Source organism: Anguilla anguilla, chromosome 19 (assembly GCF_013347855.1).
Source record: "Anguilla anguilla isolate fAngAng1 chromosome 19, fAngAng1.pri, whole genome shotgun sequence".
Taxonomy (NCBI): domain Eukaryota; kingdom Metazoa; phylum Chordata; class Actinopteri; order Anguilliformes; family Anguillidae; genus Anguilla; species Anguilla anguilla.
Window position 1 is genome coordinate 7,473,264 of NC_049219.1, and position 13,354 is coordinate 7,486,617.

The following is a 13,354-nucleotide window of genomic DNA, read 5'->3' on the forward strand; positions in this document are numbered from 1 at the left end:
AGGTGCTCTAGCTAGGTTTTTTGCAGTCTTCTGAACCAGGCGTTGGTCCTCACAAAAAGAGCTAAGCCACCTCACGCAGTTAGCAGTAGCGGAAGCCTCTCCAAATCTCCTGCTTTAATTCCTCGGGACCTCTATGCGTCGAAAGCCTCGTTTCATAATGGTTTAACTGTTGACACCTGCTAAACGCCGGGAACCATGGCAACCCGGTAATCATTCCTTGGCATTGCTCAGTGGGAAACCAGCAGTGCTGGCACTAACCGTGCGAGTGCACCGCAGACAAAATGACTGACAGCTTTGCTTTGGCTTACAACCGGCGCGTCGGAAACTTCTCCTGCGGGTCTCGCCTTCGGGGTTCCCGGGGAGGGAGAGAGAGGCGGGCGGGCGGGCGGCGGCGCGCCTGCCCGAACTTGCCGAGCCGTTCCTGTCCGTTAACGGTGTTCAGCGCTTCGTTTCGGGTTCAAGAGGGAGGCGCTAAGAGGATTTCTGATATTCTCTTACCGGCTCGTGGAACAAAAATGCACAGGGTATCAAAATGGCAGTAAAATGTGTGCGTACAAAAAAAGAGAAAAGCCTGTAATGTTAAATAACTGTCGATATCAGCTTACTAGCAGGATAGTGGTGCATCATAATCATCATCATCATATTATTATTATTATTATTATTATTGTTATTATTGTTATTAATAATAATGACAATAATAATATTTGTAGAGTATTTTACTTGCATATTTACTTGAGGGGGGGGGGCAGAGAGAGAAACATAGATGTTGAGGGAATGAGAGTCTTGTACAGAAAGGCCTTTCAGTGTAATGGAACTGAAGTGTGTGCGCATGTGCGCGTGTGTGTGTGTGTGTGTGTATGTGCGTGTGTGTGTGTGTGTGTGTGTGTATGTGTGTGTGTGTGTGCGTGTGTGTGTGTGTGTGTGTGTGGGTGTGTGTGTGTGTGTGTGTGTGTGTGTGTGTGTGTGTGTGTGTGTGTGTGTGTGTGTGTATGTGTGTGTGCGTGTGTGTGTGTGTGTGTGGGTGGGATTTTTAGGCCTCTTGAGTGCTCATAGGTCGTGTGCATCTTGCTTGACCAGCGCCGTTCTGCGTGTGGGTTAGGAGTCACTGGGCCAGTGTGATCTCCCAGAATCCCCTGCAAGACTTGCTCTTCTGCAATGTTAACCTCCCCCCCCCCCCGGTGAAAGTGTGGCCACAACGGACATGCGCAAGTGCTGATCCAGGATCAGCTTCCCAATTTTGACGTGCTCGCCATGCCCATTCCCGGAACTGCCCAGAAGTCTGCACCGTGACCTCTGACCTCCTGTGGCATCCTCCTCGTACCCTGATGCCGCTCAGACTCCGTTACAAAGGGAGCGGAGAGAGCTGATCTAGTTCCGGTTCTTTCGCCGTGTCACCGTGTCACACGGAGCGTTTGTGCGCTGTGATTTACGGCTGCTGTCTCGGCCCGGCCTCGCTGGAAAAAAGAGATTTTTATCTCAAGGGACTTCCTGTTTTACGTAACCGTTAAAATAAACTTAGAAATGTCAGCAGGTTGTCAGAGGTGTGGAGGCGGGGCTTTCCCGAGATGCTGAATCGTTGGACATTTCCGTGCGCTGCGTGTGACCAATGACCTTTGACACCGGCAACCATAGAAACACCGTTCTGTGAAAGCGTCAATACGGTCAGTTTTGAAGTGGTTACAGATGAACACATTCGGGTTCCACCTTGTTTGTGCAAAAATACTAATGTACCCTCGGAATAGGTTTATTTTCCTTCGACGCAAAGGAAGCTGGTAATCGTGTTCCTACGTCTTGTCAATCAGACCAGCCAATGAGAGCTCATTAAACAGAAGTGCTATCTTTGGCAAACAGAGGCACTTGACAATATTCAAAGTCCAAAAGTCATTGAGAAAAAGGACTGGTATGACCTGGTAAATGGTTAATTGCTGGTGTGCCTTTTCTTACTCTACAATAAAAAATGTCTTGCCATGGCACAGGATTAGCATATGATGTAGAGCAAATTGTATGTAAATGATTTGCACTTAAGAGATAATTAAGCTTATTTCTTTTCGTTTCCATGAAGAACACTCCACAAAAGGAACAGAAGATTTCTGTAGCATGTCCCAAGTGAATTGCACAAGAAGGTGAGATCTGGCCTCAGGCATTCTTAGTGAATAAAAATGAGGGATGACCCTTTAAGCTGCCGCGAAGAGGTCATTTCGCTAACGTTTCCTTATCGGAGTCAGCGTGGGGGCCGGCAGTAGCCCCCCCCCCACCCCCCCCTCACCGAAGCGAATGAATATGCAGCACTGGAAAGACTCGCTGACCAAATCACCCCCTGTTTAACGCGCGACTGATTCTCAACGTTAAAGGTTAATTTGATTCTGACTGCTGTCGCGCCGTGAGTCTGAGTGGGGTGATTTTACACAGAACCTGGCTGGGCTGGCAGCCATGTTTTTTTTTAAACCTGTAATGTGATTGAGGTAGTGCCATCTCTCAAAATCCTAGGTCCCTATTAATGCTATCGATCAACGCATGGTCACCATGGTAACTTTTGTCGACACGTGTGATAGGACATTACCTGAAGCAGTCCACGGTGAGTGACAGCAGCAGTGTCCAACCTGGGATTTGACCAACAGGCTACTGGTTGCAATATCCATTCCTGGCTCACTCAATTTAATTTCCTCCCCCTGCCATGCCCTGCTGAGTGACATCACCTTTCTCCTCCCATGATGCCCTGCTGAGTGACATCACCTTCCTCCTCCCATGATACTCTGCTGAGTGACATCACTTCTTCCCCCCGTGATGCTCTGCTGAGTGACATCACCTTCCCCCTCCCATGATGCTCTGCTGAGTGACATCACTTCTTCCCCCCGTGATGCTCTGCTGAGAGACATCACCTTCCTCCTCCCATGATGCTCTGCTGAGTGACATCACCTTCCTCCTCCCATGATGCTCTGCTGAGTGACATCACTTGCTTTACCCACAATGCTCTCCTGGGTGACATCAGCAGAAGATTCACCTCCCTTGACATGTTCTCGACTGCTTGTTATTCCCTTTGGGATGTCATAATCTGTTATTCATGTGGATGCTCGTCCTCGTCTGTTGAGCGAGTCAGCATGTCAGTACGAAGTTCTTATCTTTTAACCTTTATCTCTTTAAAACTTTATCTTTTTAATGGCGTACACAGCCGTTTCTGTGCTTTCCTTGCCTCAAGCACCCGCAGTCCTTGTCTGCGATGTCTGTGGGATATTGGTGAGAGGTTTGATGGGAATTGTATTTCAATATCAGATTGGAACACAGATATTGCTAAGCATGACAGAACTGTGTATCGGTCAGATCACTACCACAATCCAGAGATGCAACATTTAATGCAATGAGGTGAACTTTTATTTTGAAACTCGCCTGCGCATTCCGTGTATCTGGGTTCCTGTAAGAGCACGTGTTTTTTTAATCGGTGTTAATTTCAGGCTGCGTTCCTGTAACTGTAAGCTGGTTGTTCTCGGCACACCGGTCCTGCTGTAGATCGGGCGTTCTGCGGGCTCGCCGTGCCGGCGGCTGCCCGTTTCCCGGGAGACACCGGCCGAGCCGGGGCCGACGGACGGCGTCATGGAGACGACCTGTTCCGTCCCGGAGGGTGAGTCAGCAGAGCTGGACGGGCTCAAATCCAATCAGGTCCGGCGACCGGCAGACGGTGTGTCATTAAGCGCAGGATCAATACGCTGACAGGAAATGACCTCACTCTTCATCTTCTTCAGTGTCTTAAAGGAAAAACCCACCAAGTAAAGCAAATGATACTACAGTCTGCAGACAACAACAACTGCTCCCAGAAAAGGAAACGTGTAACGCCCAACTTTATAAGATAATGTTCCTTAAAAGTGACAGGTCACTATCAATAAGCCCTTTAAGAGGAATCTTCCCTGTTCTTCTATTTTAATTCTGCCTTCTGGGATTATTTTTACGGATATGAATGTGACAGAAAAGTCTGTTGTTCAAACTAAGGGCCAAATTGGACCAACGGCTGATCACTTAAACCCCATTTATCATTTCCCCTTTTAATCTTTCATGCAGAATAAACAAACTACATCTCCCTACAGCTCCCCGTTGAGCGCGCTTCAAAACGATATCGCTTTTTCAAGTTCCTCAAAATGGCCGTCTTTTTCTCTGAACGAGAGTTCAAGGCGGGACTGAAATAGGCCGCTTCGCTCAGCGCCGGTGAGCGTGTCGGGTCGGGTGGACCGGCTCTCCTGGGATTAACGTGGGCCGCAGAGTGAAGCGGAGCGCTGGCTGCGGTGGGGTCGCGTTACAGGGCTCTCTCTCCCCGTCGCCGTAATCAGAATAATGAGGTTAGCGGCCTGAAGCTAACGAGACGTGTCACATGGGCTCGGCTCTTGTTGTAGTTTGACTGAATTTATCAGAACACACGCGCACGCACACGCACACTCATACACACACACACACACACACACACACGCACGGATGCACACACACACACGCGCACACACACACACACACACACACACACGCACGGATGCACACACACACACACACACACACACACACGCACAGGAGCCGGACACTATAAATACGCACACACTTCACACGCTGATAACCTACAATAGAAAAGTAGCCGACCTAGAAAGATTGACGCAAGTGCATCTGGAAGGCTCTAGAACTCTGCATACACAATCTAGATTTATATGGAACTCAGCGCTGCATTTGGTGTCTGTGGTCTGCGAATGTTGTTTGCAGACCTCCAGCGGATACGCTTATGTTCTCTTGCATCGTGAGTCTCTGGATAAGAACGTTCGCTAAACGAAAACAGTGTGAACTAATGTCACATCCTTGCTTACCAAAAACGCTTGTCATTATCTTTAGTGACAGCTGATCTCTTAACTCCGCACAGTGAGAAAAGCACAACTTTATTTTGCCCAGGCAAAAGTGAGTGAGGAAGACTGGACCGGATCTTCGTCTGCGCTTATACCACAGCTGCGGGGGTCGCGTCCTGCCGTTCCCGCTCTGGTGAAGGTCAAGGGGTCACGCTTCCCTGTCGCGGCTCTTCAAACACACCTGCTGTCTGTGCCCGGGGCAGTGGGACTAGCTCTTGAGGCGACCGGTGCTTAATGGCTATTGGACGGCGGAGGCTAACTATCTTTAGCACCTGGTTCGGTGTGCATTTAATACCGAATTCCCCCCCTGAGGAGATCTTAGCTTTCGGCTAAAGGCGTAAAAAACGGGAGCAGGGTGAAGGGGGGGGGGAGGGGTATAATTATTAGGCTTTTCCGAGCGGGGGGAGAGGAGCGGTGTCCCGTTTCGGCTGAGGTGACTGCCAGGTCTGCGCAGGTGTGCTCACAGTGCGCGGACAGTCACCTCTAAAAGTCCGTACGTGCGACGGAAATATCCGGAAACGGCTCGTTGGTAGTCCGTGATTTCCTGTTTGTTGTGACAAGCGTCGCCTGCGTTGTACGATGTCCTATTTCCTGGCTTTGCGAGACTTATTTTTGTTTTGTTTGCTTTGTAGGCACTTTGCGGAGTTTGTCTGACTGGTATTGGAGGTAGTTTGAATAGTTTGGGATTGTAGCCAAACTTGACGCTCTTGTCTGCTTTAGACAAGATGATATCAGACATATGATATCAGACATCGTCGTCATTTCAGTGTTGATGTAATGATACGCTTGAGCTCTCTGTAGATTTTGTGCACTTTAAGGATAAAAGGCTACTTCAAACACGTGGGATTGAAATGGATGGCTTTCAGAATCACAATACTTATTCTGAGTCTAAGTAATACAGCACTCGGGAGAGCCTGTTTGAACGTTTCAGCGAACGAATACCTCGACCGTTATCTCACGCCAGTCACTCAAAGTGGGGAAACATGCAGACTGCCAGCGCTCTGCAATATGCCTGCATGACTGGGATTCCCTTGAAAGCGTATTGCAAGTGAAGCATCTTGCCGGGGAGTGCGAAAGCGGCGGTCTTGGCTGTGACGCAATCGCGCGATTCGCTGCGTTCCGGAGTCCACTTCTTTTAAAAACATCTTGGGGGGCTGATGTCGTAACGTCGGTGTTTGATGTTGCGAGGTGTGCTGACAACCGTGAGGCCCTTGTCTGATTGGGTCAGACTGCCACGCGCGGGGCTGGACTGCTGTACGTGCGTTTGTTTTACATTTTAAATCGTGCTGGCTGCTCTGGGAACAGTGATGGCCTTCTAAACTGGCCTACGTAGACTGGAAACCATGTACACGGGTTAATAAAGTATATCGATACGTGCATTCATTAATTTAGTAATTCCTTCATTCTCTATGTTGGAGCTGTATTTTTTGTTTTATTTAGTTCCATTTACTTAAATAATAAATTAAACATGTGATTAAAGAAACATGAGACGTGTTGATTCTTAACTATTGGACATAAAATCAGGTTGTTGAACATAACAAATAGTATACTCGTGATATAGGTACAATATTTCATCCATCCATAAGATAATAGGTTCCCCTCAACACCCCCCCATCCCCTACGTAGACTCCCCAAGGTCCTCACTGAAACCTACGATTACGGCACTTTCTCAATGACCTTCCCGCCCTGCAGTCACAAATAGGCTGGCCTTGTGACCCTTGACCTCTCACCTCTGCCCTAACAGTCCAGGGGACAGAGGCATGTGTTGGCTCGCACCTGTGGAGCTGGGAGAACATTGGACCCGACTGCGCTGTTCATAATAATCATTGCTAATAGTATCATCATAACTATCGTAATCATCGTAGCATTAGCATAGAGTGACACATGGACTCTGTATGTCTAATGTTTTTTATGTGTCTTCATTTCTGTTCAGAGGAGACAGGGTTCATATTTGACTAGATCTTTCCTTTAGAGCAGTGCACACACCTGATTCTACTAATCAATCAGAGTCGTTGCTAAGCACCTTGATTAGTAGAATCAGGTGTGCGCACCCACACTGGCCCTTTCTGGAGAAGACTGGGGACCCCAGCTCTGAAACATGAAAAGCACCTGATTAAGAAAAAATAATGGCTTTTTAAAATTCTGGGATTGCAGTTGAGGTTGGAATGAAAACCAGCACACGCAGTGGTGCCCCAGGACCGAGTTTGAGAACCACTGCTTTAGAAAGACCTGCAGCAACGGGTTAGGATTGGACCTCTACGTATCATCCAGTGGAAAAGTTCTCTTGTCAAACAAGGGCGGATATTCTGGCCGTTCGGCACGCCATTGACAGTCTGTTTGCATTTGATTTAAAAGTGAAAAGCTCTCTCCCAGAGTCCTTTGCGCAACAAGGAAGCGCGTCCCTACTCGTAGCTCCATTATGTAACGTTTAACCCTTGATGCTACGAGCCTAGGACGCCAGGACATTCATCGTTGGTGAGGAAGCCATATTTAGTAGGGACTAGGAATTTCAATAGTCCAGGACAGTGTGGTACTTCAAGGGAACACTTTCTTGTATTGGTTAAAAATGTTCCTCTGTGTGTTTTTTTTTCTTGGGTTGAAGTTAGTCCATGCACTGTTTTTATTGTAGATCTATTGGCTTTTGAATGGTTTTGTTTGTACCTGTTTGTGCTTGTTTTTGCAGTTGAAAGGTGGTCTTGTTTGTGCGAGAGGGGGGCAATGTCCTCCGTCCTGACTAGGCTTCAGCGATACAGGGGTTTCCCAGTCTGGAACATTCCAGCTTGGGGCTGGTCCGTTTTTATTGTAGGAAGTATCACGCTGGCCGCGAAGCTGACTGAGTGCTGAAACCTGCCGGAACATTCTGGCCCTCGTTGTCTTCGTGTGGACGAGAGAGCGCTGTCCTACTGTACTGTATTTCTGTGGAAGCCGCTAACGTCAACACAGCCGGGGTTATGATGACTTAATTTCCTGCTCTCCCGGTTCAACCATCCCCTTACTTCCTGTTTGATTGCTCCTCAGTCCGGTTTCTGTTGGCGCTTAAATGCCAACGTGTTTCCATCCCAGCGCTGTGCTCCCAATCACTGGAACGAGCCGTTAGCGTTATGCTAGCTGCGTTATGAAGGATGTTAGCATTATATTAGCTGCTTTATGATGGATGATAGTGTTATGTTAGCTACATTTTGATGGATGTTAGCGTTTTCACCGTTAATGTGACAGGTCAGGATAGGAGTGGGAACCCTGCTGTGTTTTGGGATCCGGGCCAGTAGGATTAGTGCGGACTCCCCCCCCCCCCCCCCCCCCCCCCCCAAAAAATCCCTCTTTTTATCAAAAAGAGGGTGTTGCCGAGGAATGCAGAAGACTATCAAATACCTCAGCAAGAATTAGGAGAGAAAAGTGTGGAGTGTTTTGACCTAGTGTGTGTGCGTGTGTGTGCGTGCGTGTGTGTGTGTGTGTGCGTGCGTGAGCGTATGTGTGAGAATGTGTGTGCATGTACATTTGCGTGTGAGGAAGAGGGAAGGAGAAAGTTAAATACATAAGAAGGGGTGTGACTGTTTTTCTAATGTGTTTTCAGACCTGTCTCCCTCATGTGAGCTGGAGACATGAACACTCCTTGGAACAAAGGGGAGACACACACACACACACACAAACACTAAAACACACGCGCACACACACACGCACACACACACACACACACAAACACACGCAAGCCCAGGAATCTTGATCTGCCTACCACAGTAAACGGCAGATCGGCACCTGTTCTTTCATACGGTAAACACTTTTGGTCGCGTTTCCTGTAGACCTACGCACGACGATGACTGCGAGATCGGGAAAGAGACTGAAATGTGCGTGTGTGTGAGGCGGGACCCCAGTAGCTGCAGCTAGCTCTGGCACCTGCTCGGAGCGCACGCCTTGGACGGCTGCCACGGCGACCATCGCCACACCGACCGCATTCCATCGGGTTCTTACCCGGCTGAAGGTGTCGGCGCGCTCGAGCGGTTAGCATTTCGAATCGCCCTCGTTTAGAATCTCTCCAGGTGACGGGCGGTTTGCGAGGCGGGCAGCGGGCGTGTCTCTGCCGTGATTGACGTTCCGTGTCCCGCCCCCCCCCCTGCCCCCCCCACCCAGGATCCGACCCCAGCTGGCCCGGGAGAAGATCGAGGGGTGCCACATCTGCACGTCGGTGACGCCGGGGGAGCCCCAGGTGACCCTGGGGAAGGACAAGGCCTTCACCTACGACCACGTCTTCGACATGGACGCCGGGCAGGAGGCCGTCTACACCCACTGCACCGAGAAGCTGATCGACGGCTGCCTGGAGGGCTACAACGCCACCGTGTTCGCCTACGGGCAGGTGGGTCGCCGCTCGGCCTCCTCCTGGGCCTTCCGTCTCCACTGCTTCTTAGCCCCAGGAGGTTTGGGTGCTGTATTGCAGTGCAGAATGCCCGTTGCTGCGGTATTGTGCTTGGCCACGCCCCTTAATTAATATTCAGAAGATGCGTGAGGTTGGAATGTTTCAACTTCAAAGGTAGGGAAGCGAAGTTTAGTGCTTATTTATGTCTATTAATAATAATAATAATGATGCGGCATACAATAATGGCACTATACCAGAGGTGAAAAGTCCGGGGGAAGTAGAAGTCCTGCCATGTGTTTCTTCCACCCATGAACTCAGCCAGCTGGTTTCACTAATTAGTTCTGCCTCTGCCTCCTGGCTGACGAATTGTGCTAATTAGCGAATCCAGGTTACTGGAACAAAATACTGGGTAGGACTTTTACTTTCTGAACCTGTATTTTCCACCTCTGCACTAAACTCTTGAATTGGTGTCACTGGTTGTCCCTCAAGTTGTGAACAGAAGCCGTGGATTCCACCCCCATTTAGAGGGCAGGTTTTTTTTACTCTGTGACTCCAGCAATGGCATGGACTTTGGAATGAATCTTAGCTTGAACCGTGTAGTCTCTCTCTCTCTCTCTCTCTCTCTCTCTCTCTCTCTCTCTCTCTCTCTCCCCCCCTCCCCCTCTCGCCCCCTCCCCTCCCTCTCTTTCTTTATCGCTCTGTTTGTTCCCCCTTCCTTCCCTGGAAGTCCTCCTTCCCTTGTTCTGCTGTCAGGCCCCTTGCTTTCATGCGCACCGAGCGGAGAGCAGGGGGAACCGACAGCCAATCCCGGCCCTAGCGTCGCATTTTTCTGACGGTTGCCATGTCGACCACGGCCTCTGTCTGAGGTTTTTTTTTCTGGCCCCCTTCTCCTCTTTCCGCCAGTTCCCTGGAGCCAGTGCCCGAGTGCACTGACCCAGTGTCGCCGCCCTTCATGTCAGGTTCTGCCGTGTCGCAGCGTTCATTACACACGACCCCTGACCTCTGAACTCTGAACTCTGACCTCTACCCATTGTCGACACACTGGTCGTCAGGGCCTTGTGAAAGTCACCCTCGCTCTCCCATATTTGATTCGGATACTGGCTTTATTTCCATTTTAAAACATATCCACTGACCTCCACAGGTTACCGTGCCATTTTTACACTTTCATCACAAGAACGGCATCTCTCTGCTGGTCTTTCTCTCTCTCTCACACACACACACACACACACTAGTAAAACACCCGATCCCTGTACGTCACCATAGAAACAGCAACGTCATCACGCACTAGCGGTTTCAGAGTGTGTTTGTGTGGGCTTGGCCCTGTTTAGACTTGTGTTTTCATGTGACGTACGTCCCACCTGATGCGTGTAACCTGTGGTATTTTCAAAACTCAGCTGCTAGGCGTCTCCCCAAAACGAAAAAGAGATCTCCTGTAATGCCCATCCTGGCTTCACAACACTGGCTTCTACTTTCATCTAAAATTAATTTTAAAAATGTACTTCTCACTTCCTTCTCAGAAAATAAAGTTACATTATTATTATTATTAGTAGTAGTAGTAGTAGCATTAGTAGTAAAGATATTTGCAGTAGTAGTAGTAGCAGCAGTAGTAGTAGTAGCACTAGTAGTAAAGATATTTGCAGTAGTAGTAGTAGCAGCAGTAGTAGTAGTAGCACTAGTAGTAACTGTATTAGCAGTAGTAGTAGTAGTAGTAGCATCAGTAGCAGTAGTAGTATTAGTAGTAGTAGTAGCAGCAGTAGTACTAGCTGTATCAGTAGTAGTAGTATTGTTACACACCACACCCTTTGTAAGTAACTCTGGGTGCAGGTAAATTTGGTGCAGCAGGTGTGTAAGTCCGCCTCCTCTCTCGCCAGACGGGCTCGGGGAAGACCTACACCATGGGCACGGGGTTCGACGTCAGCATCGACTGCGAGGAGCTGGGCATCATCCCGCGCGCGGTGCGCCACCTGTACCGCGGCATCGAGGAGCGGCGGCGGGCGGCGGCCGAGCAGGGCCGGCCCCTCCCCGAGTTCAAGATCAACGCCCAGTTCCTGGAGGTGCGCGCCCCGCCACGCCCTGCCCCTGCCCCGCCCAGCCCCGCCCAGCCCGGAGGGTCCGGCTATTCCTGTTTAACACGGGACTTAAGCGAGGGTTGCGGTTTATTGAGCTAATGGGCCGCTCTCCCCCAAAATGCAGATCGTTTTAAAATGTAAAACATCAGTTAACTGTGGCCTGCAGCTGTTTCCCAGCACTTTGAGGGGAGGTGGGGGTGTGGGGGTTAGTGGAGGTGTAGGTGGGGGCAGTGGTGGTTTTGGGGGGGGGGGGCGGGTTGTAGAGAAGGATCAGGCCTCTCCGTACTTGTGTCAAGCGTGTCCTCTCTCAGCTTGTACGAACATGTGAGGAGCTGTCTAGTAACCCGGAGAAGAATGACAGCAAGATTAGCGTTACATGCTAAGGGCCCAGTGCAGACTTTAATCCCTAAAGCGTTATGTTTCGGAGCGTCTAATAATCTCCCCGCGATGTTTCCGTGTGTCACAGTGAACCTGCTGAGGGCTACTTCGGCCATTTTATTTTATTGTATTGTATTCATGTAACGCTCATCTTGCTGTCTTTCTTCTCCAGTTATTATGTAAAACCTAGAGCACCGCTCATAAGGGAAGGGGTTCTATCGACACTACGAAATGGCAGCCGCTTGCGTTTGTGACATCACGCGTTTTTCCGTTTCCTGGTTTACGCGGTGCGTGTGCCGATGTCCCTGCCGCTGAGGGAAGCGGATGGAGGTCAGCTCTGCTTCTCTGCGCAGCTGTATAACGAGGAGGTGCTGGACCTGTTTGACTCCGTGCGCGACCCCGAGGCCAGGAAGCAGAGGTCGCACATCAAGATCCACGAGGACGCCGCCGGGGGGATCTACACTGTGGGAGTGACCACGCGCACCGTCAACTCGGAGGCAGAGGTGTGTGAGCGTGTGTGTGTGTGTATAACTCTCTCTCCTCTCTCTCTCAGTTGATGCAGTGTGTGTGTGTGTGTGTATGTGTGTGTGTGTGTGTGTGTATAACTCTCTCTCCTCTCTCTCTCAGATGATGCAGTGTGTGTGTGTGTGTGTGTAACTCTCTCCTGTCTCTCTCAGATGATGCAGTGTGTATGTGTGTGTGTGTGTGTGTATGTGTATAACTCTCTCCTCTCTCTCAGATGATGCAGTGTGTATGTGTGTGTGTGTGTGTGTGTGTGTGTGTGTGTATGTGTGTGTGTGTAACTCTCTCCTCTCTCTCTCAGATGATGCAGTGTGTGTGTGTGTGTGTGTGTGTGTGTGTGTGTGTATAACTCTCTCCTCTCTCTCTCAGATGATGCAGTGTGTGTGTGTGTGTGTATGTGTGTGTGTGTGTGTGTGTGTGTATAATTCTCTCCTCTCTCTCTCAGATGATGCAGTGTGTGTGTGTGTGTGTGTGTGTGTGTGTGTGTGTGTGTATAACTCTCTCCTCTCTCTCTCAGATGATGCAGTGTGTGTGTGTGTATGTGTGTGTAACTCTCTCTCCTCTCTCTCTCAGATGATGCAGTGTCTGAAGCTGGGCGCTCTCTCTCGCACCACGGCCAGCACGCAGATGAACGTTCAGAGCTCGCGGTCCCACGCCATCTTCACCATACACCTGTGCCAAGTGCGCGTGTGTGCCCCCGACAGCGTGAGTACACACACACACACACACATACACACCTATACACACACACACACACACACACACATACACACCTATACACACACACACACACACACACACACATACACACCTATACACACACACACACACACACACACATACACACCTATACACACACACACACACACACACACATACACACCTATACACACACACACACACACACACACACACACCTATACACACACACACACACACACACACACACACACATACACACACACACACACACACACACACACACACACCTATACACACACACACACACACACACACACACCTATACACACACACACACACACACACACACACACCTATACACACACACACACACACCTATACACACACACACACACACACATACACACACACACACACACACACCTATACACACACACACACACACACACACACCTATACACACACAC

At 49.6% G+C, this 13,354-nt stretch overlaps 1 protein-coding gene across 6 annotated transcripts in view; it reads left to right on the top strand.

The window, feature by feature from the left end:
* The window catches only part of LOC118219118 (kinesin-like protein KIF21A), a 37,074-nt gene that overhangs the window by 3,783 nt on the left and 19,937 nt on the right, over positions 1 to 13,354 (top strand). For 5 of the 6 annotated variants that reach the window (XM_035402029.1, XM_035402033.1, XM_035402030.1 and 2 more), the window contains exons 2-5: positions 8,994 to 9,216; positions 11,088 to 11,270; positions 12,017 to 12,166; positions 12,759 to 12,890. In XM_035402029.1, the coding sequence (XP_035257920.1) occupies positions 8,994 to 9,216; positions 11,088 to 11,270; positions 12,017 to 12,166; positions 12,759 to 12,890 (688 nt within the window). Of the gene's footprint in view, positions 1 to 8,993; positions 9,217 to 11,087; positions 11,271 to 12,016; positions 12,167 to 12,758; positions 12,892 to 13,354 lie in introns of all 6 variants that reach the window. The other variant, XM_035402032.1, reaches the window with a different exon arrangement.